Below are 22,016 nucleotides of genomic sequence, written 5' to 3'. Positions count from 1 at the left end.
GTGGAATGGAGCATGGAATACAACTACCCTAAGGACTACAAATTGAGTGACATCTAGACCTTCTGCACATATAAACAGAGCTGATACCCTAACGCATTTTAATTATGAGGCCCTTTTTGTATACTATTCAAATCGTATTGAGAAAAAAGAAATGCTATTTGTTCCAAAGCGACTGCAAAAGATAGCTGATATTTTTTTCAAAAAGCTTTATACCCTGTATATAACGACACAATGTGAGTGTGGCATAGTTCTGTTTCCACAATGCCGTACCCCCTCCCACCGTATACGTTCCCCATTTTCAACTGTTTTTATTATATTTTGGCACTTGCTTTGGCAATGTAAACGTATGTTTTCTCATTGCCAATAAAGCTCCTTTGAATTGAATTGTTTGTCCAACAGAGTAGGCCTATTGTCTTTATTAAAAAATATAATTCAGCATGATTTTATGGGATCGAAGTAAGGCACTATTCAAGGCTGTTACAACCAAACTGGTGTCATCAAGTCTCATCCAGCAGAGGGAGTCATTGCATAGCAATGTCCCCGTATGAACCTCAAACACTGCATCCTCATTCTCTCAGTTTTTTGTCCCCAAGGCCTGCCACAGTTAATTACATTTGTGTGTGCTGATTACATTAAAAGAATGTAATCAGAAACATTAAATTGAATCTAGGGTATCAATATCAATATATCTTTCGATATTGATTGCCTACCTCTTCAATTTACAGGTTTTAGAAAATAGAGCTAATAATACATTGTAATGTCTGAAATATGGTTAAATTGACAACATTTGGGTGGGGAATGGGGACCGGTTTTAATTGGACAACACATAGGCCTATTGTTAAACTTAATATAAAGACAATACCTGTTATTTATTTGAAAAGACAACAACATTGAAATCTTTAAAATGAACTATTTGCAATTAATTGGATGGTTTTATTTTCCAATGATCTCGATACATTTTAAAACTTGTGAAATGGGACATTCTGCATAATGAGTACTTTCTACTTTTGGTATTTTAAGTACATCTTGATACCAATAGGCCTACTTTTGTTCTTTTACTCAAGTACATTTTGAATTCAAGCCTTTTACTTGCAACAGAGTATTTTTACATTGTATTGATACTTTTACTTAAGTAAAGAAAAAATCACACCTAGTGTGAAGTGAGCTGTGCTATTTATGAGTTAATTTCATCAAGCGTCCCGCTAGCCAATCACAGTGCGTCCTGCGAAGCTTGGCCAATGGGACCCTGGGCGGACAACAAACTTTGAGCCGATTGTGCCAAGGTGTAGGCCATATCTAGGCCAGATGTAGGCCACGCTTGAGTTTACTTTAGCCCCAGACAATTTTTATCAAGTTTTTCCCTTCGGTTTTTGACCGGACAAAGCCAGATCTTGGAGCTATGTTCCAGCAGCACCGCTCAAACATGGGGTATACTTCTTCCATCACTGCTGTCTACCAACATACTGTAGTGTCCACTCTCCATGACCAGGATTATTAACTGGCTGAACAGAACCCATGTTTGTGTTATTTTGGTAGCATGAGTGATAGGGGTAACCACAGGGAGCATGCTACCCGCTCCCTTCTGTGCTCATTAATGAGTAGGTTTGGTGTTAGGTGTGCTGGCAGCTCCGAGCCAGCACACACACACACACGCACGCACGCGCACACACACACACACACACACACACACACACACACACACACACACACACACACACACACACACACACACACACACACACACACCAAATCATTGTCTCATCCTCCAGCATATTTACTGATATGCCACCCAGATTAATAATTTACTAAATATTATCTATATCTCATAGGTGTATAAATTCTCTAAAGTATTCTACCCTTTAGTTTACTAGATGACAATTTATGTAAAAAAAAGAAGAAGAAAACAACTAATAATTAAAGGAATAAAATAAAATAAAATATATAAACCAGACTGCAGTAGTCCCCATAGCAACAGAAAAGGAGTGGGGCATCACAAATGCCAGTAGAGACAGAAGTAGCATGCTATTGTAGCTGTTGATTGTGCATTCCAAATTGTATTTGCCCTTGACACAAATAAAAATAGCTATTACAATATAATATCTGCTCCAATTATCAGTGCTTTAATCTGAGAGACAGACCGCCCACCCCCCACCACACATTTCCCAGTGTGTGTAGAGTCAGTATAGGGATATGGTATGGTCCACCCTCATGAGAAAATATTCACCAATGATTACCCCTCCCCTTGCTTGGTAGGTACCATTCCTGCCGAGGGGGGTTTCAGTTTCAACCCACAGCATCTCAACCCATGTACCACAAATGTAGTGTTCATTGTAGCAGAATTGCAGTGTACTGGACTAGCAGGGTAGCATCGAGGCTGTCTGGAGGGGTGGGGTCCAACTACACCGATATCACCAGACGAAAGAGGGGGGAGGGAAAGAAGAGAGAGAGAGAGAGAGAGAGAGAGAGAGAGAGAGAGAAGAGGAGGGAAGATTGCACTCGCAGAAGAATACAATACGGGTAAGAACACAAAAATGAATGGGGGGTACCAATGAGATATAGGGAGTAATTCAGAATAGATCAAATGCTCTGTCTCTGTTTGATTGTCCATCCTTCTTGATTCCATATTCTCTCCTCAGATCATTTGAAAATGTGCGGTTCATTCATTCATAATCTGACATCTCTGTGATTTTTTTGGGTGAGCCTGTGTGGGCCAAGGTGAATGTTATGTGAATGGCCCAGTTTGTAGGTATGATATATAGGCCTAAATTCTGTAGCCTTTAAAATTATTTTAATCATATATGACTTGATACAGCAGTAGTAGCATATTTAATACAAAATATTGATTGACATTGTCATCTATTTGGTGGAAATATCGTGAGATCTTAGTCTCTCATAGAGATATATTTTCATCCTATCTAGAGCATACCTCAAATTACAGTACATCATATGCAATGTTGTGATTTTTAGGTAGAATCTGTCATCTTGTGAACATTGTAACATTTGCTCTGAAAGTTCTATCATAATTATATATTAGCAGCTACCAATAAATGTGTGTTGTATGTGGGGGGGGGTCATCAAATTACAGCCATAACTTAAAATGACAACCTTTTTTTGTTTGTTTTCTTGTATCTTGTTTTAGAGAATATTCTTAGATGTTGTCAAGGTGAAGTGCCTGGTTTCTAGGACAAATGCTCTGGGCAGGAATGACAAGGCTAATAGACACTGTTATCAGATATCCATTGGGGGTGAGATTGCATGGAGAAAGGAATAGGAATTCAGTTGTGACTGACTGATCAGAGGTTCTCACAGTGGGGTCCGTCCGGGGACCCTCCAGGGTAACAGGTCAGGTGGGCACCTCGGACATCTGGGCACCTCGACGTAAAATTGGCTATTTTGTCCAAAATGTTAAAAAATTAAATATTTGAAAAATGGTCTTAAGTAAAAGACAGTATACATGATCATTACATGCTTAAACATGTTACAATTAAGGTCCAATATGTCTGCCCACCTGACCTGCATCCACCTCCAGGGGTCCTTTTTTGGTTAAATTAAACTGATTTACAATTTTATCTCACAACTATTTCACAGATTAAGAGGGAATGTATAACAATGACTATTCAGATCACTGTTCTAATCTTCTGGAATGAGGGTTCTGGAACAACATGTTTTCAAATGGCTGTCTGTGTACTATATCATGCATCCTAAAACTGGCAACAAATGTAAGGACCCTCCTGGACTCATATAGCAGCTCTGATCGACATCATAGGAGAACAGCTTTGGTTGCACTGCTGAGCTGAGTCGCTACAACATCGACATTGATGCTCTGAGTGAGACCAGGATCCTGGGTGAAGGCCCTCAAATAGAGGAGGGGATGGGCTACACGTTCTTCTGGAAAGGTTACCCGTCTCTCCACAAAGAGATTGAGGAAAGCAGCGGTGTGGCAGTGGACTTTCGTCTAGATGGCAACCTCTTTAACATAAGGAGGATCCTGGAAAAGGTCATTGTTGAGCTGCAGTATGCAGATGACTGTGCTCTTGTATCTCACAGTCCACAAGACCTCCAGTCTGTTCTTACTGCTGCTGTGAGAGTGTACAGCAGGATTGAACTGACCATCAACACCATCAAGACAGAAGTAGTTTGCCAGTGGAGTGCCAACATCCCATCTACGCCACCTACCTTCACTGCTGCTGGAGAACAACTGTCTGTTGTACCATCTTTCAGATACCAGGGAGCATTCTCTCTGAAGGCACCACCATTGGCACAACAAGATCAAGCAGGCATCAGTTGCTTTTGGGAGGGTGCGTGTGTGTGTGTGTGTGTGTGTGTGTGTGTGTGTGTGTGTGTGTGTGTGTGTGTGTGTGTGTGTGTGTGTGTGTGTGTGTGTGTGTGTGTGTGTGTTGCAGTTGATGCACAGGCCAGGCTAGACTCAACAGCACCTCTCTGGTCACCCAGGGTACTCAGGCTACATACACCAGAGGCTACAGACACACAGACAGACACACAGACACACACACACACACACACACACACGGATACACACACGGCCACGCTATGGAGACGGTGTGACCACCGCTCAAAAATGTGAGTCTTTTAGTCTTTGTCAACAAAATCAACACTGCTGCTTGATTATTGAGGCTACAATCAATCTGCACCAGCTACGTTGGCTGGGCCATGTTAAGGATGCCCTCAAAGCGGCTGCCTCATAGAGTTGGCCAGCTACACCATGGCTGACGCTCTGCTAGAGGGCAGAAGAAGCACTACAAAGACCACCTGAGGCCCTGGAGGATGTTGCTGCTGACCGTACCACCTGGCGTCGGCAGTGCCTGGATGGGACCCAAATGCTGGAGGAGGAAAGGACAGCCAGGAGACAGGAGAGGAGACTCGGGAGGAACACACCTATACAGTTGCCGTTTCCACTACCGCCACGTATACATGTGCTACCTGCAATAGGACAGGGCTCTTCAGCCACCAAAGAACTCACTGATAGAAGTGGATGTCATCATCAGATTCGAAGGACAACCATAAGCAAGCATCCAGTGTGGCATCATTGACATGAAAATGTCTGAGAACCACACACTCCTCCTCACTATTAACGAACGGGTACACATTATTGTGTATCATTATTTTAGGCTTCAACTATTCAAAAATAGCAGATATACAAGCTCACAGCGCAGCACCGAGTGCCGCGCTGCGAGCTTGTAGATCTGCTATTTTTGAATAATCGTGAAAATTAGAATTTTTGAATCCTTCTAAGGTTTTTTTGGGAAAAACCTATGTTTCTATGTCAGCAATCTGGCTAGCCATCGTCAAAGAAAAGGTCCTTTTCATATAACTGGAGCTCAGTTAGTGAAGGACCCCCAAACTGATATTTATTTGGCCACGGACCCGCATCTCAAAATATCTAGTTCCAGGGACCACCCAGAAGCAAAATTTGAGTTACAAATGTTCACTTTAAAATACATATATTCAAATATTTGCACACATTTTCACGACTTTTTTCAAAAATAGCAGATCTACAAGCTCGCAGCGCGGCACTCGGTGCCGCGCTGTGAGCTTGTAGATCTGCTATTTTTCACCGGTTAAAGCATTCAATAATTCTAGGCCTAAATGGGTTAAACACTTCTGTCTTTGTCATTTTTCATAATTGTGTCTTTATCCATGCGGCTAGGATGAAAGGAGACACCCCAGTGAATAGCACCATGAGTGTTGGTCAAGCTAGGAAGCTGGTTGAGCAACTGAAAATAGAGGCCAGTTTTTGCAGGATAAAGGTAAGGCAAATGCAGTGCTTCAACTTAAAACACAATGCAATTAATGCATTAATTCAACTCTGAGCATTACATTTGTACACTCTCTGAATTATAAATAGATACATTAACACTGAGGATTTTGTGTACAATATTTACAGGGATTTGTCTTGGTGACAGTTTTAGCATACCGATATACTCATATACTTAATTTCATATTAAGTGTAGCTGGACAGTGCAGGACATTAAAATAGATACACAAATTGCTCATCACTCTCCATACAAACATTCAGTCATAATATTCAATCAGGCATAGATGTATAGGAAGGAATATTTCAATTAAAAGCCGTTATTCAACCTGTGTTCTAAATCTAAACAGTCGAAGCAGTCTTCATTCATGAAAACAAGAACATGGTCCATCAAATGCAATCAAGTGGCTCTTTCTAAACCTAACTAGCTATAAAATATGCAAAACTAAAAATGTGGCCTTGACATAAAACAAGAGGCATTTCAGAACATTCATACACTAGGGGAAATCCTTCAATCACTTCTCGTACAACAAATAGCGAAAATAATCTAACAAATTTTGATGCGTTGTGTGCTTGTAATCTCTTATTATATTTCAGCACTTGAAGTTTTTCGCCTATAATGACACAAACTAAATAGGGATGCCTGGTTGAAAGTTATGAAGGTAGAGAAGAACAGTAGGTCAAGACAGATTTGATTATTTGCCGTCATGCTGTTCTTTACCTTGGATTCCTCATTGGGGATGCAAAACACTGCTGCTATTTGTGAATGTAATCACCTACCTGGTAGAAAAGAAAGATAGCTGCACTTGTGAGTTTCAGAGACCAGGGGTGAGAATCACTGGTCTGTAGAGAGGAAAATGTATAAAATGTCTAGGCTACTCATGGTCCCTGAACTTTTCAATTAAATTAGTACACTGTTGGAGAAGCTTCACTTGGATCCACATGGTCCAAGAATTTGTACTGGATAGAATCAACTTTCAATTTCATTAAGGAAACTGAGAGCTGCTCCAGGACTTCATTAGATTTTAAAATACTCCAAGGGGTTGTGTCAGTGTTCTGGAATGTATTTAAATTCAAATGTTCTTTTGTTGTTTTTATTTTTGCCATTGATTTCAAAGATACTTAATTACTTTTGTGTGCAATTCAGTAATTGTTTCAAAGGATCAATTAATTATTCATACACATTTTATATTATACTGCAAATATAATGGATCAGTTCACTTATTTGCCTGAGTTTGTGTCCAGCTTAAATCTTGATATGTACACCTGTCAACATTTAAGATTCTTATTGTAGGCCTGCTTTTCAAATGATAGCTTTTACCTTTTTATGATACCTTATTGCATATTAAAGGGACATCACGTTTATTTGCCTTTCATTTATTTGCTAATGGTTACCATAGTCTGTAGAAACAACAGTATTTGCAATCCAATGATCCACATTGACAGTCATTTTCTCTGTCTGTCTGGGACTTTCTCTGAGTTCCTATTCTCATTATGCAATTTGTGGGCAAGCCATCAGCCTGGCTCCACCATACAGGTCATTACTAGATGGCCACTCTAGAAACTATTACAATGATCCGCTTCATATTCTCTTGTCTTAAGGGGAGACATGGCAGGTGAAAACATGTAAAAAATCAAAATGTAAAAAAATGAGATTTTTTACTATTTTGCTTCCTAAACATGCCTTCTTTCAAACTAATGCAAATTTAGCGTTCAAAATACACATATAGATGTTCATTTCATACGTGAAAGTGCTGAGTTAACAGCATTCGTTTTCATACATATTTTATAAAATATAGATATATATAGACAATAAAAAATAAATAAAAGATGAATCAATGAAACATGGCCCCCTCACGTATTAGGAGGGCAGTATGAGTCACCAGAACCGAAGACAGGTGTTTTTGATGAATCTAACATGATTAAAATGGAGTTTGAAGTTACAATTGGTTTGTATAGGATGGGGGTGTGTCCGATATTTAAAGGCTGTTTCCCAAAATGTGTTTTTCCTCATACTTAGGTACATAAATCTCCACTTCAGTTGCACCCACATACACCAAACCTTCCAGTTTTATTCTTATCTATATCCTGAAGATATTTACAGAGGGGTTTGCTGATATATCATTCATAGCCTGATTTACATCACATTATATCACTAAAAACATGGCGAAAATGGGTTTTTTATGACTGTTGACACTATTTTATGATTTATGGAGTGATAAAAAGAGATATCTAAAATCCCCTCTGTAATTTGTTTTGTCTCTAATATGTCAAGAAAGGGAAACAATAGTTTTGAACCTGGCATTATCCAATCTTCAGATTTATGTACCTAAAAAGTATGCAAATTGGGCATTATTAGCGCATATAATGCCTCATTTGCATATCTAAACATATAATTTCAGAAAACTTGTAATTCAAAAATTCTTAGTCTTGATGTAAGTAATCAACTGGAAAAGTTTCATGGTTGTAGCTATTAGTTATTTTGTTTACCCTATTCACCTGTAGTGTCTCGCCTTAAACAGCAAATGACGACAAGGTCACATGGTCGTAATTTTCTTATTCAAATATTTTACTCGAGTAAACCTTTAAAGGACAACTTTTTTTTACAAGGGTTCATATTTTATAGATTGTAATTAGAGAAAAGAAACGATGAGTGTGAAAATGTTTTCATTTAGTGCTTTGAATTTAGTGGTTGAGGGCATGCGTACAAGTGGCTAAATATGTCTTAGACACAATAAGCCAGCGATTTCTTTATTACTATTTACAGTAACACTACTAGCCCCCATAAGTCACATCTGCCCATGAAAGATTGTGGTGCATCTTGGGAATGGGTTTATTGTGTCTAAAAAGACACATTTATCCACTTGTGCGCATTCCCCCCAGCCCCCCACCCACTGAAATCAAAATCATTAAAATCCCTAAAACAACAGAATGCAGTACATTAAAACATGTGAACCCTCGTTGTAAAAAAAAAAAATGGGTATATTACACAACAAAGAGTATGTAGAAAGTTTTGAATTGATTGTGTCCCTTTAACCCATTAAGACCTGAGGCCGATTCTACAAATGCCTTTTAAATCAGTAGTTCTTTTTCATGTCAAGGACCCCTCAAAATGATATATATTTGGTCAAGGGCTTGTATATCTGCTATGTTCTAAATCCCCCCCAAAAAAACACATGTTGCTGTAGATAAAATGACAGATGCATTCCCGGTTTTAAAGTGCCGTTAAGCATGTTCTAAAACTTTAAAAGAAAGCCCATTTAATATAAAAGTAAGTTTTTTGGTTGTTGTTTGATCAGATTCGCTTTATACTCTCAATATCTTGAAGGTGTCAAAGGCCGCAGCTGACCTGATGGCGTACTGTGACGCACACGCATGTGACGACCCACTCATCACTCCTGTGCCCACTTCAGAGAACCCCTTCAGGGAGAAGAAGTTCTTCTGTGCTCTGCTTTGAGACAAATCAGGGATTTTTATGATATGAGCACAGCTGTACAGTATGTACATGTATGTACAGTGTCTGTGTACATGTGCATCAAATCTTAATAAGAGCATCAATGTACAATAGTTTTTTGGGAAACCGATGTACAGTACACCTGCTGTGACTACATAATGTGTTTAGCAAAATTTTAAACCTGCAATACAGTGTCTGTTGTTACAAGGGGACGGAAAAAAACTAATAAAATTGGGGCTATTGTTCAACAAACTCACCTATTAATAACATTGGCCCAAGCCATAACTGGACTGAAACCAGTTAGCCTCCAACTCATAATAAAGTGGAGGGAATACAAGTAACTGCCAAAAAATAAACGCTAGCATCATATGTCTTACAGTATAACGGAATCAGCGTCAGTCAGTATACAAGTACAAATGACACATCAAAAGGGGATTCAACACCATTCTATTTCTAACACAAGAAATGTCATCCATTTGACAAATTCAGGTCTTGTTTAAGAGTGGACCACCATGACACATGGATTTAATTCACTTGAATACATTTTTCATTTGCTCTGGCGTTTTATTTTTGTAGTTACTCGTATCAAATGAGTACGATAACCGATTATGACAGTGGCATCATTATTCATTCAAGGTTTTTATTGATATTGCAATGTATATTGCCCACTTTATACTCCATTGCACAATTGTATGGCTTGTCAAACCTCTTGGAAGATCGGTTATTTTCAGTAAGCGTTGGAGCATATGCATTCAAGCATAAATTAAGCTGCAAATGTTGCAGTTGTGTGGCTATGCTATGTATTATAATGTATCTTAGTACAGTGAAACATAGGTAACTGTCAAATACTCCATCAAACAGCTGCTGAGTGTGACACGGTCGTACAACAAAGTATAAATTAATATAGCCTGAACTCAAAATATTTATTTTTGAAACAGCAACTCTTATGTTGTTCTTTACAAAAGTGTACACAGTAATTTTAACCATTAGATACTGTAAGAAGAGATGCCCAAGAGTTTCAAAAGGTTGTCCATTCCATGCTCAATGTATAGAGCATACTAAGGTCTGGCTAGAGGGTAACCATGGAATATCAAACACTGAAATAAAAGGCTACCATTAACAGCTTAATTTCTGGTGGAATTTTATGTGATTACAAAACAAAACAGCTGAATGAAACCCCAAAATATAAAAATCAGAGAGCTTTCACAGTCACAAAAACTAACCAGTGTTTCAGCCAAGAGTAGCTAAAGAATACAGCATTGCTCTTTTGTTGCTTAAACAGTGACTTCTCAGACTAAACAGTGACTTCTCATAGACTTGGACATCTGAACATTCCAAAAAAACACCACTGAATCTATAAAAAGTACTAGCAAAACTGTGATGATTTGCACCAACAAGAAAGCATTAGTGAACAGCAGCGGCTTTTAAAACACATTTTTTATTATGAAACTTTAAAATGTTTTTCTTTTCTTTTTCTTTTTTTGAGTGTTCATGAAACAAACGAGGTGATGAGGTAAAATGTACATATCATTTGGGGCTTCGAAAGTACAAAACAAACAACGAGAAAAACGGGGGAAAAAAAGAACATCGTTCACAGGAAGGAGTCACACCATTCCCGGAGACAACCGTAGCAGTCTCCTTGCTGTTTGGAGTTTGCCCCACAGGTGTCCTTCAGCCAATCCCGGAAGAGCTCCTCGTCTTTCTTCAACACCAGGAACTGCCCAAGGACAACATAAGCCTGTGGATGGAGATATTCAAGATACATTTAACTATCTCTACACAATCACCTTGCAATTAAGATAATTACATTTAGCAAAATCGTAAGAATCGTTTCTATTCTGATAAATTCATCTGTTTGAACTATGTTCACACATTTAAAAAAACATGGAACGTGGAAGAAGAGACTGGAGCAGCTCTGACAATAAACCTATAGAGCGATTTCTCAGACCGGCAACCATAAACTGTGGGGTCAAACGGCACCGTTTTGCGCAGCGACACCGCAGCTATACGGCAATGCTCTGGAAAAAGGTCTATTATTATAAAAGGCGGGGAGTATGGACAAAAATATCGATGTTACTACCCGGTACATCTTTCTCAAGAGTAAATTAGATTCAAATTCAACCATTTCTCAAAATAAATGTATAAATACAATGGTAAAATCTAAGAAATGTAATTTAATAATAATAAATACAAAATAGCAGATCTACAAGCTCACAGCGTGCGACACGTTGTGATCTTGTAGATAGACTCATTTCACTAGTTTGGGTCTTGAGGGCACATCAAATTTCTCTTTTGGGTCCTGAGCTAAAAGGTTTGGGAACCCCTGAGCTAAAGGGACAACCGGTACAATAAGATACCAGTAAGACTCCCTAAATCGGGAGATAAGCGACCGCCAGGTCGCATACACAAACTTTAGAAGGCAATGGTAGCCAATCAGGAGGGAATATGGGAAATGGGACAGATACATGTTGATACATGACTTTAGAGATACTGTGTACCGCTTTGCGTGATTTTAGAAAAGATATGAGAATGGGAAAAGTGTGACGACAGACAGACGGTGGAGGCTTTGATAATAACTGCGACCTGATAGTCGCAATTAACACATTTTGTATATGCAATGCTGCATACAAAAAAAAAAAAAAAAGCAACCAAACATAAAATGAGAAATTACCTTGTCAAAGCCCTTGTCTTCAAGTCTTTTTCCAAGAGCTTCTCCGATGCCTGCCAGGGCCTTGACGTCCTTCTCCCCCATGGGCTCTGCCACGAAGTCTTTATGTTTCTGCGATGTGGACGACATGGCTGACAGCTAGCTGTAACATGAAGACATAGGAATTAGTCAAATAACTAATAACTGTCTAATAACTGACAGTAGGTTGTCAGTTAATAGACTGATGATAACATAACTCTTAACATAATTTGTTATTTCACTTTTTTTGTTTAATATTATTGTATACAATTAGCCATTATTTATTCAATAATATGTAAATATGCCAATTCAATCAATGCACTTGTCAGTGGTTCTTATGAAAGTGAGGTCCAGGGGACCCTCATTCCTTGAGGGCAGGGGTCATCAATGTCCGTACACATGTTTTTACATAACACTATAATGTTGTCATTTTTTTTGATCATAAGACCCAATTACTGCATGTCAGTCCAAGTTTTCAGAATATGTATGACACTGATTTACATTTTTACCGCATCAGCTTTATTTCATATGGGGAAAAGAATTGTCCATTTGGACCTCCTTCAAGGATTTGCCCACTTTGAGGACCACAGCACTAGTTGCATACATTTAGAGCAAGCTCTGTTGGCATTGGCAATATATGTAATATTCACCACATGCCAGCAATGCATGGCGATGAACCCTGCTTAAAGTGTTTAGAAGTCACCAAAGATCATATTAAAAAGTTTGAGCATCATCAATGCAGTGCTTTGCTCATAATGTTTGAGAACAGAACATTATATTTTCAGTGCGCCAGAGGGCGACGTCGCACCAAAATACTAAAACTAACCCGGAAATACAACTGATTACGTCACGCACCTCTCGGCGGTCTGGTGCACACACGACACAATAAATATAAAATAACATCTAATTCGACAAATTAATAAAACTTCAGTGTCGACCCGACAATTTTCGCCCGAAAACACCCATTTTATAGTGAGCGAAAGACTCGTGCGTCAAAGCCTAGAAGCTGCGCCATTCATTCAAATCAATGCTAGTGCTAATGTTAGCTACGTTAGCTTAAACAAGCGGGCTATCATTTCAATATACAGTGATTGGCTAGCAGTTGTTGCTCACTGGTAACTGTAGATTAAACAGCTGCCATGATGACAATTCACTATTTTACGTCCAAATAACAGTGGTGGAAAAAGTACTCACGTTTTACTCACTGCAATAAAGAAATACTGTTACAAGTATTACAAGTCCGGAATTCATAATGTACTTGAGTAAAAGTTTGAAAGTGTTGGCTTCAAAATGTACTTAATGTACCAAAAGTGAAAAAGTACAAAATGTTAGAAAATAGCAAGCTCACAACGCGTCGAAATAGGGTGTTTTTATGGAAGTTTTGTAATATTATAATTTATATCTGCAAAGTAACTCAAGTTTTCAAATAGATTTAGTGGAGTAAAAGTACAATATTTGGATCCGAGATGTAGTGGAGTAGAAGTAAAAGTGTTGGAAACACTCCAGTAAAAGTACAAACGCCTCAAATTGTACTAAGTACAGTACTTGGGTAAATGTACTTAGTTACTTCACATCACTGAATATTAGCTTAGCTTGCGGGCTTTATGCTTTCTGTTTGCTGCCTTCTTCAACTTGCAGCTGCCAACTTCTCACGAAGTTTACCTCGAGCTTCAACAGCTTATTGAAAACATTTATAATGACTTCTTCGTACAACATGCTTATTTATAGTTTAACCGTTATGGGCAATATTAACAGTGTTAATAATAATAATAACTCACCTTGTTGTGGTGTCTCAGAGTCTTAACGCCTTAAATGGTAGTAGGGAGTTCAGCAGGAGAGCCTTCGACTTGATTCAAACAAAAACTGGTCATTCCAGGCGATCCAGACCCTCCACAATACACACACACATACAGGCGACCACAATGCAATGCGGCTGCGTCATACAGTGGTGGGAAAAAGTACTGCAATTTAGAAATACTCCTCAAGAATTATACATTTGATTGATTTGAAGTAGGCCTACTTAAAGTAAGAAAAGTAAAAGTAATCATTGTGCAGAATGTTTAAAAAAAATCTTTTGAAAATAGCAGATCTACACGTGAGACTGTGAGCTTGTTGTTAATGTGTTTTGAAATAAATCAAACTCTACAAAGTAACTAGTGTACAATTTCAAATAATTGTAGTGGAGTAAAATTACTGGAGTATTGGAAAGTATTGGAAATTGGAATTATTCAAGTAAAGTACAAATACCTAAAATTGTACAATACTTAGGTAAATTGACTTATTTACTTTACACCAGAAGCCTATGACCCTCACTGGACACCTGGACAAGTAGCCTCGGGAACCCTGGCGTTTCTGGACAAGAGACATTCCAGCATTCTAGCCTAACTGGAGTTAAAGTTTACAAGGGCCTTGCAGCTGTCGCATAAGAACATATTAAGTGAACAGATATAATAAATAAATGTTTTACATGTAGTTCATTTGAATAAGTTTGGCAGTGCTGGCGTTGCTGCAGCAGGGACTTCATTATGGGTGACATCACTTGTGAAGAAGCTTGGCTAACAACTTGGACTTGTGGCTACCATCTCCAACAGTGACACTTTGGACACATTCCCTGCAATTCCCTGAATGGCAGAGCCTGTACAACCTGCCTAATTAAGGAGCAGGATAGGTTAGATAGGGGGTTGTATGTAACAGTTTCTTCCCAATAACTAAGCATAATATTTTAACTTTACAAATAATATATATGCAGTTGCGTATCACTGACCATTTGCAAAAGAAAATCCTAATATAAGTTGGACATAAGCAGTACAAAATGAATTACAAACTTTCCCAACTACTGACTCTCAACCTCATTGGCTCCTTATCTATGCCTTTTCTACCCTCTTCTTTTTCATATTACCTAATAGCTAATACAGTATTTCTCAACCAGTCAGCCCTAAAATAGGTTGGGATATGTTTTGACTGGGTCATATGAAAAAACAATTTCAACCATTGAATACTCCGTTTCCACCAACATGAACCTAGTTCTGTCATTTTATATAATATATTGAGCCCTGGACAATGGCAAATTCCTGAGAAATAACTTAATCTCTACTGCGGTATTCTGAGACAATAACGGTGGAATATATAAGCTCAACTCAGCCTAACAAACACATTCTAACTAAATGATATTCCATGTATACTGTATCTCACTGTGTTGATGATTAAGGCTTAGTGAGCTGCAAGAAATAAGATGGAGATAACAAGAATGGTATATAATACGGTAAAGACAAGCTATTATTGCTCAAAGCGAACTTTATTTGCTTACACTTGACAATGCAAAGAGGAGAATGAGCAATGATCATAAGTGCCTTTCCACTCAGAACTGTGCGCATTAAATATTTTCAGTGTTCTGATATTTAGCATCCATTTGACATTTGCATCTACAGTATCTCTGGGGAAGCAATGAAGCTTCTGTGGGTGGAAAGTAAGAGGAAAGGTAATAGTGCAAATGTAGCAATAACTGAGGGTTTGCTGTTGGGAGTTTCAGTAGACCACCCTACAGACTAGAGAGAATGCTGGGAGCCAGGCTACAGCTCAGGCCAGTACCATCAGGCTCCACATTGATTTGCTTCACAACTCCATCCTCCACCAACATGGAATATCTGAAATATAGGAGATATTATTTGGTTAGGAATGTGAAGACAGAGCAATACATTTGATTGCTGTAAAACAGAAAATGATAGGCCTATACAAATAAAACAATGTTCACTCAATTAGCAATTTTAGGAAGAAAGCAGTTCTTAATGCTAATGTATTCAGTTAATACAAAACAAAATTAACCCAAGTCATTATTATAACATTTGTTGACTTCATTAATATTTGCACTCGTATTCTGTATTGAAAGGGAACAAGAGACCAATTGTTTAGTAATGTGGGTCCATGCTCACAAGGGTGTGGGCCAACACAAGATAAATCTGTGCACATCTACCGCTGATTCAACCAAAACAATAAATATAAATGTCTTCCCTTTCAGTGATTTTAAAGAACCATACTGACATTAATACATGTCAGTGTCAATATGTTTTACCTTTATTTTAACAGTGCTAATTAAGCTATGCCCTAGACATCAAACGCTTTTTAAAACAATATCCATTACTCGTTCGTGAGTGTACTTTAAGTGAGCCAAAGGGCCAACGCTAACCTGGTAAACCACCCTGGTCGCTGAAATCACATTTCATGAAATTGAATTCCGCGACCGGATGGTTTAGCAGGCTACCAAAGGACTTCCCTTTGTTCTGGAATCATAATATGCTTTGGAAAATGCTCAGCAGCAAAACAGTGAATCATTATCAGTGGGTTAAACAACAGTATTTGGTCCTTTGAAGAGAGGCCAGATAAGCAATAAAGAATAAATTGTCTACTGTTGTTGTAGTAGACTAGCTTTAGATAAGATCATTGCACAAACCTCTGTGATCGCTTGTTTCCAAGTGCGGCGACAATCTTCTCATTGTCCAGTAGCAGGTCTACCGCCTGTGAAGCAGAGAAAGAGGGAGAAGCATGGACACACACAATCATAGAATATCATATGGAACCTACATATATCAGCGGAAGCTGGTTTACCTTAGTGAACGCTCCTGTAGAATCAGCCAGCATTCGAACCTGCGATAGGATGCACTCATTTTAATACATTTGTATAGTCAAGCCAAAATACATCTGATCTGAAAACTGCAGGTCTGCTACAACTCTAATTCTTTTAAATCTAACAAGCCAACTTATTTTAAATGTTTTACATGTAGTTAATTTGAATAAGTTTGGAAGTGCTGGCGTTTGCTGCAGCAGGGACTTCATTATGGGTGACATCACTTGACATCACTTGAAATTCCCTGAATGGCAGAGCCTGTAACAACCTGCCTCATTACAGGATAGGAGCAGGATAGGTTAGATAGGAGGTTGTATGTAACAGTTTCTCCCCAATAACTATGCATAATATTTTAACTTTACAAATAATCTATATGCAGTTGCATATCACTGACCATTTGCAGAAGAAAATTCTAATATGTATAATGGAGTTGGACATAAGCAGTACAAAATGAATTACAAACTTTCCCAACTACTGACTCAACCTCCTTATCTATGCTTTTTCTACCCTCTTTCATATTACCTAATAGCTAATACAGTATTTCTCAACTAGGTTGGGATATGTTTTGACTGGGTCATGAACAAACAATTTCAACCATCGAATACCCTGGCCCATTTCCACCACATAATGTTTTTCTTTTCCACTCCCTTATGTCCTGTATCTTCATGTCTTAATGCTTTGTTTTATGTAAAGCACTATGAATTGCATTTTTGAAATGTGCTATCAAATGCTGTGCCTGTTCCTGTCTGCTCTTTATTTGATTATACTGTAGCAGTGAAGAATAACAGTAAAGATGATGCACAGCATGATCTTCAAGACAGACAATAAACCAGACTTGAACCCAGAATGCCATGATTAAATCTGTATCCAAACAACCAGGAGGCCCAATACTATTCTGAATGATTAGCTAATGATGGTCAGTAGGAATTCTCTGAAGAGCTATAATCATTTGATTAAGAAATGATCTATTTTTTATTTCTTATTTAGTCACCAGTTGCCAAGCAAGGTTCCTTGAGAGACAGCAGACCCACCCAGGAATCTGTTTCAGAAATTCTGATGAAATATTGATCAACCCCTCTGTGGTCAATGATAAACCTCTGGATGTAAATAGCAGGTGGAGCTACAGTATGCAACCAAGTAAAAGTAAAAAAAGAAAAACTGTTTTTGTTGCTGCGTCTTAATATTTAACAGGCTTGTAGATCAGCTATTCTTGGCAAAGAGATTTGGTGTGGATGGGGAAAACACGTCCCATGTAGTTGGAACTGATTCTTTTTTTTTTCTTTTTCTTCTAAGAATAGTGTTTAAGAGGTTAAGCAGACCTGTGAAGCTCTGCTCCATACCTTGCCATCTGCACCATGTTCCTTTCCCCATGCAGCCATGACAAAAGCATCGTTGACAGCAATGCAGGCAATCTCATCCATCCCCTTACTCTTCAGCTCTGCAGCCTTCTCCACAAAGCCTGGCAGATGTGTCTGAGAAGAAGAGAATCACACATACGTAGTCAATTACATTCTAAACAAAAGGGCAAACATTTCCTTTCATTAAATGTAACAGACATTGCATCTAACTAAAGATCTGCAGGAATTAAGCTTTCATACATTTTCTTTCCTCTATTGTTATCTTTTTAGATTAGTTTTGGGGCTTTTGTATGCCTTTATTGATAGGGACAGACGTAGACTGACGGGCATTGGGGAGAGAGAGATGGGGTGTGACACACAGCAAAGGTCGTCGGGTTCGGGACTCAAACCCGGGACATGCTGTCATGCATCAGAGCCTATGTGGTACATTATTGTTATCTTAATTATGTACTCTTACCTGCATAGTGTATTTCAACAAATGAAAACTGACAATCAAGTATATAATGATGCCAGTCATTTTAACATAATGTTATCATTAGGATATCCATAACATGTTCCTTTTTCTAATTATCAGAGAGGTCAGTGTCCAAGACATCTGCAGCCCAGCACGCCCAGAGGACTATTGTGCCTGGAACTGTGAGGGTTATACAAATAAACCTGACTTAAACACTATTTATTGTTTTGACCGGGGTCCCCCAGGGGTCTATACTCAGCCCCCTTGTTTCTTTTTTCCCTCTACACCAAATCTCTTTGCTTAAAACAACCAAACTAAACGCTCACTGTGATCTGCAGATATCACCATGACAAGAATAGAAACGCTAGGGCTCACATAGTTAAACATTGTGCAATTTTTTTGTTAGCAGAAGAATTAATCTAGTGAGGGTGCGCCGAAGAATCGTGAGTATTAATATAACTGGGAGGATCCATTTGTACTCTTGGGAGTTGGGTTTTACTGTGGGGCCTACCTTGGAGCAACCAGGAGTAAAGGCTCCAGGCACAGCAAAGAGAATGCCTTTTTTCCCCTTGAAGAGCTTGTCCATTGCAACCGTATTGCCTGGCTCTCCCTCCTGGACCTCCACCGCTGGTAGACTTTCTCCAACCTTTAATGTGGGATTAGAAAGAACAATACAAAACAATATTAGAAAATGCTAGTGCCCAGAGATAGGGTAGAGACATCTTTTCTTGAACAACATGTGCACCGGCTGGCCTAGTCTCACCTGTCATCTTGCCAATGGTAACACTCAATACAGAAATAAGTGCTATTAAAAGCGGGCTGCCACAGCCACAATTCATTTTCAGTGGAAAATTGCACTGAACTGGCTCAATATTAGGTGGGGAAAAAATAACTGAACCAGTTGAATCCTGGTATAAAAGGGGCCTAATGGAACTTAAGCTAGTCCTTGAGGAGGTTCCAGCCAGGGGGTCCCCAGCTAAGTGATGAGATGAACCAAATGGAAACCCAAAGCTCTGTAACTGCAACAGAGTATACAGCTGGACTGGACCTGTATGGGCACATTTGGTTCAATAACACTCTTAAGAGTTAAATTAACACATTTTACTGCATAGACAATGGTCCGAGAGATATACCATCCATCCATAGTATGGCTGGATGATCTAATCAGACAAACTGGGGCTCTTTGGAATTGAAAAGGTTGAGAATCACTGGCCTAAAATCCACTGAATTCACTTCAGCTACTGGCCACAAGGTGGTGCTGCAAACCTTCGGTCGTGCAAGGAGCGACAGACGCATTGCTTCCCTGCTGGTCCAAAATAAAATGGCTGCGCGCTTCTTTCCTCACATGAAGCTGTGGGACTGCGCAGCAGACAGAGCTTTGTCCGACTAGTGGCTTCCGTCAAGAATGTTTAACTAATGAGAAACGCATGGGACACAAATGTCCTAACTTGAACAATAGCCTGTAGGCTACCAATGCAACCAGCAAGACAAATAGTTAGTTGCCTAGCTAGCAGTAAGGTCGTACTATAATAGGCCTATTTATATTTGCGCAGTTGGTGTTCTACACGAGTCCACGTATGGTATGATGATTATTAGGTTTTAAGTTATTAAGTCATACGTTAGAAAACATTTATTAATAATTAAAAACAAAATGTAGGGAACCAAAAAATAAGGGACCCATAAAAAAGTGTCCGCGACCCACAAATGGGTCCCGACCCAGTGTTTGGGAACCGGTGGGTTAAATCATTGTAATGCATTGGTTAGATCCGTTACTTATGTTATAAGCTAAATGTGCAAAACGTGTAATGGTTGAGCTGAATGCTGTAAAACACTTGCATGAATGAATCTACGAGCCTATCTAATCCTCTGATAGCTGAGCGAAAGACAACGCGCGGTAACGTTAGCTTACACGCAAGTCGCCTTATTGCGTCATGGAACAAGATACTGTCGCAGCTAAATAAATGAATGAAAATATAACGTTTTATTTAGGCCAGGGACGTATAGTCGCTGATGCTTTTTTCTAGATCAAACGGGTTTCAAACTGAAACCGTGCACGAAAGAAGTAGCAGACTACTTACCTTAATAGGCATGTTTGCGACAGCAGTAGTATGTAACAGTCTGGTTAAGACACGAGTGTGTTTAGTAATGGCTGGGATACACAGCAGCATGACTGTGCTGGGGTTGAATAATAACAAGCCCCCTGCTGTCAATGACCGGAGTTCGCAGATAATGCAAGTTGACCGCGACCAGGGACCAGCACAACGCAACTTTGCTCAATTTAAGCTTCGCATCCGGTTGGGATTGAACTTCCTGATCTGTACCAACCAATATATTCCACCATCTGTCGGTTACAGTGTCCTCTGCTGTAGTATTACCTTACACCTTGGGTGAAGTTAAAGGTGCAGTATGTGTGAAACTTTTTTGTGACTGTTAAATGAAGCACTTGTTGGAAGAAGTAGGCTACTCACATTTTGTATTTAAGTAAAAGTAGGCATACAGCACAATGTGGAAATACTGTTCCAAGTAAATGTACTTGAGTAAAAGTAAAAGTATTCACATAAAATATACTAAATTAACTAATTTAGCAGAATGTCCCATTTCATAAGTTTTCCAAATGTACAAAAAATGCTTTGAATAGCTTTGCGACATATTGTGAGTTTGTAGATCATCCATCCATCCATCCATCCATCTTCAACCGCTTATCCGGAATCGGGTCGCGGGGGTAACAGTTCCAACTGAGACCTCCAGATTTCCTTATCCTGAGCAACTTCCTCCACTCCCTCAGGGAGTATACCGAGGCGTTCCCAAGCCAGTTTGGAGATATAATCCCTCCATCTGGTCTTTGGTCTGCCACAGGGTCTCCTCCCAGTGGGACGTGCATCGAGGACCTTCCTAGGAAGGCGCTCGAGGGGCATCCGTACTAGGTACCCGAACCACCTAAGCTGACTCCTTTCCAAGTGTTGGAGCAGCGGTTCTACTCCAAGTCTCTCTCGGGTGACTGAACTTCTCACTCTATCTCTAAAGGAAGATACCAGCCACCCGTCTGAGGAAACCCATTTCGGCCGCTTGCACCAGCTATTTTCAAATAACCAGTAGGCCTATGCATAGGCAGAAGTGGTGGCCTGGGCTGCTGCAGCAGCAGTTCAGGCACCTACAGAAGGCCCGCTGACACGCCCCGAAATTATAATAGTGCGATACAGTAGGACGTGGTCTCTCTGAAAACGGTCTGAAACAGTCTGAAACTCATGTCACAGTGTAATCTGCCCCTCGCCCCCCAACAACAGCTGACCAGTACAGTAAGTAATCTAAGTACAGTCAATTAATTTGATTGGCTTATAATTGTGCATTCCCACAATGACATCATAAAAATATTAACTCATATTTTAAGATGACTTTTTAAAGTGACAGTACCCCTTTAGGTGACAGTACCCCTTTAAGAAAATACCTCTGGGAACTCAGATTGCAAGTCTGTAGGCTCAGTGTAGCCTGACAGTGTGTCGCGGGTTCTTGTCAGCCTACTGTATATCCTATCTAACCCTAGTATCAATAAAGGTATAAAAGCAAAAAATTCATTCAAAATTAAAAAAGAAGAGTAGGCTACTTAGGCTACAGTACTTGAGTAAATGTACTTAGTTAATTTCCATCACTGGTTGAATGCTTGCTAATATAT

At 39.2% G+C, this 22,016-nt stretch overlaps 3 protein-coding genes across 3 annotated transcripts; 1 reads left to right on the top strand and 2 right to left on the bottom strand.

The window, feature by feature from the left end:
- Window positions 1–5,669: 5,669 nt before the first annotated feature.
- Window positions 5,670–9,230, top strand: gng3 (guanine nucleotide binding protein (G protein), gamma 3; the record flags this gene model as incomplete). The annotated part of the gene is made up of 2 exons (XM_080748820.1): window positions 5,670–5,768; window positions 9,102–9,230. The coding sequence occupies 2 exons, from the start codon at window positions 5,670–5,672 to the stop codon at window positions 9,228–9,230; spliced, it is 228 nt and encodes a 75-aa protein (XP_080604946.1).
- A 1,031-nt stretch (window positions 9,231–10,261) lies between these two features.
- Window positions 10,262–13,811, bottom strand: banf1 (barrier to autointegration nuclear assembly factor 1). The gene is made up of 3 exons (XM_080748569.1): window positions 13,692–13,811; window positions 11,899–12,037; window positions 10,262–10,965 (listed from the first exon to the last, which is right to left on the bottom strand). The coding sequence occupies exons 2-3, from the start codon at window positions 12,022–12,024 to the stop codon at window positions 10,819–10,821; spliced, it is 273 nt and encodes a 90-aa protein (XP_080604695.1). The 5' UTR covers window positions 12,025–12,037; window positions 13,692–13,811; the 3' UTR covers window positions 10,262–10,818.
- Window positions 13,812–15,199: 1,388 nt separating this feature from the next.
- On the bottom strand, window positions 15,200–20,631 carry LOC308303936 (peroxiredoxin-5, mitochondrial-like). The gene is made up of 6 exons (XM_080748463.1): window positions 20,425–20,631; window positions 18,858–18,992; window positions 17,875–18,006; window positions 16,516–16,554; window positions 16,361–16,425; window positions 15,200–15,557 (listed from the first exon to the last, which is right to left on the bottom strand). Exons 1-6 carry the CDS (start codon window positions 20,512–20,514, stop codon window positions 15,452–15,454), a joined length of 567 nt encoding a protein of 188 aa, XP_080604589.1. The 5' UTR covers window positions 20,515–20,631; the 3' UTR covers window positions 15,200–15,451.
- Window positions 20,632–22,016: the final 1,385 nt, after the last annotated feature.

Source organism: Nannobrachium achirus (genome assembly GCF_963921795.1).
Source record: "Nannobrachium achirus genome assembly, chromosome: 19".
Classification (NCBI taxonomy): domain Eukaryota; kingdom Metazoa; phylum Chordata; class Actinopteri; order Myctophiformes; family Myctophidae; genus Nannobrachium; species Nannobrachium achirus.
This window is presented reverse-complemented; position numbering and strand designations above follow the sequence as displayed.